Source organism: Acyrthosiphon pisum, unplaced genomic scaffold (genome assembly GCF_005508785.2).
Source record: "Acyrthosiphon pisum isolate AL4f unplaced genomic scaffold, pea_aphid_22Mar2018_4r6ur Scaffold_20837;HRSCAF=22278, whole genome shotgun sequence".
NCBI lineage: Eukaryota > Metazoa > Arthropoda > Insecta > Hemiptera > Aphididae > Acyrthosiphon > Acyrthosiphon pisum.
This window is the reverse complement of record NW_021770238.1, coordinates 94320-98783: the sequence shown is the minus strand read 5'-3', so window position 1 is coordinate 98783 and position 4464 is coordinate 94320. Positions and strand designations below refer to the sequence as shown.

Genomic DNA, 4464 nt, shown 5'->3' with positions numbered 1-4464 from the left:
TTATACAATCACAACAAAATACTAAAATAGTTATCCTAGGTTTTTAATATGTAATTTTTAAAAATTGATATTTTTAGAAAAAAAACTAAAAAAAAATGGAAAATGAAAATGTCCGTAAAGAGTTCAAAATAAATCAAAATATTTTGAAAATGTTATGGTGTATAGAAAATGCTAAGATAAACATTCAGTCAAAATTTCATATATCTACGGTTATTTTTTTTAAAGTTACACCAAAAACCAAAATCGATTTTCTCGAAAACAGATTTTGCGTAAAAATTCCCGTTTTTCCTTAATTTTTCTTTTGTTTTTCACGGCGCTTTTGAAATCTATTGGAAAAATTTTACTTTTGACCCCCCAAAGTACCAACTAGATTCACTTTCCGATCAGAAAAGGTACTGTTGAAGAAAATCCAAGCACTTTTACTGTCCTAAAACGTGATGACAGACACAAAAATAAAAAAAAAAATAAAAAAAAAAACACACATCATTGTAAAATCAATACATTCATCGTTCCACTCAGAATCTAAAAAACCATTTATCTAAATCAAGTTATTTATTTTTTATAATTTTTTAAAATATCGGTATTTTTTATCAAATTAATTTAGAACGCGATAACTTTTTTTTAATAATTATTTTTGGGAATTCGCTGACATGAGTTTATTTCTTAAATTATTTACTAATCATAAAACGATTTTTGTCATACATTTAAGTAGCATTATTTTTTTTATTTTTTTATTTTTGTCCGTCTTCCTGTTACACTCTGTATATTATGATAATATTAATAAATGTTGAGGAATCATATACAAATAATTAATAAATAAATTATGTATTTTTTTAGGATGCAGATATTAGAGCCAACCTAGATACTAAGCTTGATAATAGGGCGATAGATTTACGCACACCAGCAAATCAAGCTATTTTCCGCCTTGAAGCTGTTGTTTGTAAATTTTTCAGAGAAATACTCACTGCAAAAGTAAATTACTTTTAAAATATATAATTTTATTTATTTTAGAATGTACTATTTTTATTTATTAAGGCCTGAGATTACTTAGTTTTAAGGTGTTATATTACTGTAATTTTCAAGTTGCTTAAATAATAATTAACTGCTGGTGACTCCAGTCAAATCGAAAGTGTACAGCGTAGGATCTTACGATTTGCCAGTCATTTGTTGAGTGTGCCCTGTTTTTAAAATGTATAGTTATAAGACTATTTAATATGTTATATTGTTTATGTTTTAATTGTATCTATTTATTTATTATTTACATTATTCTGTATTAATTTGTGTTATTATTAAGATAGTCATGTTTGTACAAATTGCATATTTACTCAAAAGGTCTCATGCCCATATATTCAATAAAAATAAAATAAATTATTCATTTATAATAAACCAATTTAATTTACTATACTTTTTAAAATTTCAATTAAGGTTATAGTATTACCTTTTTGATGCAAGATTATTTTTCATATTAAAATCTTATATTATAAACATTTTATTTTTATATGTAATACGTCCATTGGGCGTTTGAATTTATTGTTATTTTCTTTAAAAACATTTTTATAATTTGAATTTGTTTATTTTTATACGGTTTTAAAATATTTAGATTCACACTAACACAATATTTGAGTCATTTCAACTATTATTGTTCTTATGCAGGTTGAACCTGTTAATATGATTTTGTACTGCAATTTATTAGAGTTGAAATATTTTATTTATTTAGGGTTTTGTTGAAATTTTTCCGCCAAGGATTAAAAATGCTGTAACTGGAAATGGAACAAATGTTTTCAAAATATCTTATTTCAAAGGCTCTGCATATCTTGCTCAATGTCCTACGTTCCATAATATTATAGCAATTGCTGGTGACTTTGAAAGGGTATTCACAATTGGCCCAGGTATACTATATTTAATTATCACTAACTTTCACCAATTATTTATGTTTATACCTTTATATTTTAATACCATATACTATCTAATATATTTACATTTTAGTTTTTAGACCGGAAGATAGCAACTCACATAGACATCTGACTGAATTTACTAACTTAAATTTAGAAATGACTTTTAAACATCACTACCATGAAGTGGTTGATGTTATTGCTTCACTTTTTACTAGCATATTTAAAGGATTACGTGAAAAGTAAACACATTTGTACATTTAACCTTATTAGTTTTAAATAAGTAATTAATACTCATTATTTTTTTTATTTTTTTATACGTATTATTTTCTACATTATTTATTAATGTTATCAACATAAAATTAATTGATTTAAAAATATTTTTGTTAAAAGAAAATATTCATTGTGTTTTTAGTTAGAATCATATATAAGAGGAAAAAAGGTGATTTAATTGTTTCATATTTTTTTATTCTTCAAAAATTCAAAAAGCACTTTTGTAGAAAGAAATTAATTGATATTGTACTTAATAGTTTTAGCTTTAAATCATGTCTGTAATTTATGGAACTTTTAGGTTATTGCGACTACCAACCATAGTATGTATATTTTGTTGTATAGACCCACCGCGGGGACACTCACTTGGACAATTCAAATCGAAAACATCCATCAACTTGATAGGTATGTTAAACCACCTATGACGTATCCAAGGTAGTTTTACATCATAACAAATTGAGGGATGTTTTCGATTTAAATTTTCAGAGCGAGAGCAGTGACTTCAAATCTGGTAGTCACAATAACCAAAAAATACCCAATTTTCTATAAAATAAAAATAACAATCAATACTTTTTGATATTATTTTAAATTTGCATATAAATGTATTTTAACTTTATAGTTATCAATCTGAAATTAAAACAATTTGCGAACAATATTCAGTTGAACCATTTAAATTCTTGGACCCACCTTTAAAACTTGAATTTCCAATGGCTGTTAATATGCTTCGCGAGAATGGTGTTGAAATGGGTGATGAAGACGATTTATCAATACCAAATGAAAAATTACTTGGACGTTTGGTCAAAGCAAAAGTTAATCATAATTTTCTTAGTAAATTTTTTTTTTTACTCATAAATAAATTTTATCACATAGTATGATACAGATTTCTACATTTTGGATAAGTTTCCTCTTGCCATACGATCTTTTGAAACCATGCCAGATCCTGACTCAAAAGTAATTATTTGCATTATGTTCTAGTAGTTTGAATTTCTGTGATTTATCTAATGTTTATATTCTTAATAGGTTGGTTCTAATTCTTATGATATGTTTATGAGAGGTGAAGAAGTTCTAACCGGTGGTCAGAGGATACATGATTATCATTACTTAATGAAAAGAGCTAAACATTGTCAAGTTGGTATGTTTACTCTAGAATTATTGTGACCCACGAATAAATAATAATAGTTTTATTTAGCTTATTATTCATATTTTTGTTTAGATATTGAGAAGTTTGCATATTATTTAGACGCTTTCCGGTATGGGTGTCCACCTCTCGCTGGTGGTGGAATAGGATTGGAGAGAGTTGTTATGTTGTACTTGGGCTTAGACAACATAAGAATTGCATCAATGTTTCCTCGTGATTCTAAGAGACTTACTCCGTGATTAAATTATACTTTATACATTTTTTTATTTTATTATTACTTTTTTTTTTTTTTAATAAAGTATGTTAACAATTATAGGGATTCGATACCGTGTTTTTCTGTTTTTGTCTAACACACACGCGACATAGGACTTTATACTGGTTCTTTGCCAAACATACCAATTGATCTAATAAAGCGATAAGAATTCTAAAAACAGATTTAAATTTTTCGTCAAGTCTACTTGAAATTGACTTTCCTTTATTTTTTATTTTTTTTTATTTTAATTTCCCCAAAAATTAAAATACGACAATTTTTAAATACTCTTTTTTAATATGACATTTTTAGGAATTTGAGGGGATAATATCAAACATGTGGGAAAGTCGATTTCAAGTAGACTTGACGAAAAATTCAAATCTGTTTTCAGAATTCTTATCACTTTAATAGATCAATTGGAATGTTTGGCAAAAATCAAGTCTAAAATAACTCTGTCTAAAATCAATTTTTTGTAATCCGGTAAGAAGACGGAGGTCATATCCACGTTCCCGCGACCGAGAAACGAGCATGAAGTACGACGCTTCCTCGGATTCACCGGGTACTTCAGGCGTTTTATTGTAAACTACGCAAAGCTAGCGACACGGTTTACGATATTTACCGGTAAGGATACGGCGTTCGCCTGGGAAAATGAACAACAACAGCCGTTTGACGAGCTTGAGCGAATACTGTGTAGTGAACCAGTGGTCGCTATGTACAACCCGACGGCACTGGTTACCCACGTACACACCGATGCCAGCAGTGTGGCGCTGTCCGGAGTCCTATTGTAAGTATCAACGCTGAATGAGCTGTATATGGTTTACGCAGTGAGTAAAAGAACAACCGACGATGAATCGCGATACCATTCCAGCTGCCTCAAACTGTACGCTGTCATATGGATGCTCGACCGGTTGAGA

At 28.3% G+C, this 4464-nt stretch overlaps 2 protein-coding genes across 5 annotated transcripts in view; both read left to right on the top strand.

The window, feature by feature from the left end:
• LOC100166571 (aspartate--tRNA ligase, cytoplasmic) overlaps positions 1-3736 on the top strand; it is an 18483-nt gene extending 14747 nt beyond the window's left edge. For 2 of the 4 annotated variants that reach the window (XM_029492097.1, XM_029492098.1), the window contains 8 exons: positions 838-972; positions 1718-1889; positions 1987-2134; positions 2508-2567; positions 2782-2971; positions 3033-3113; positions 3183-3294; positions 3376-3736. In XM_029492097.1, coding sequence (XP_029347957.1) covers positions 838-972; positions 1718-1889; positions 1987-2134; positions 2508-2567; positions 2782-2971; positions 3033-3113; positions 3183-3294; positions 3376-3539 — 1062 coding nt within the window. In that variant the 3' untranslated portion in view covers positions 3540-3736. The remainder of the gene's footprint in view (positions 1-837; positions 973-1717; positions 1890-1986; positions 2135-2507; positions 2568-2781; positions 2972-3032; positions 3114-3182; positions 3295-3375) is intronic. The other 2 variants (XM_029492099.1, XM_003245909.4) reach the window with 2 other exon arrangements.
• Positions 3737-3884: 148 nt separating this feature from the next.
• LOC107884313 overlaps positions 3885-4464 on the top strand; it is a 1537-nt gene continuing 957 nt past the window's right edge. The window contains exons 1-2 of the mRNA XM_016806097.2: positions 3885-4334; positions 4419-4464. Coding sequence (XP_016661586.1) covers positions 4261-4334; positions 4419-4464 — 120 coding nt within the window. The 5' untranslated portion in view covers positions 3885-4260. The remainder of the gene's footprint in view (positions 4335-4418) is intronic.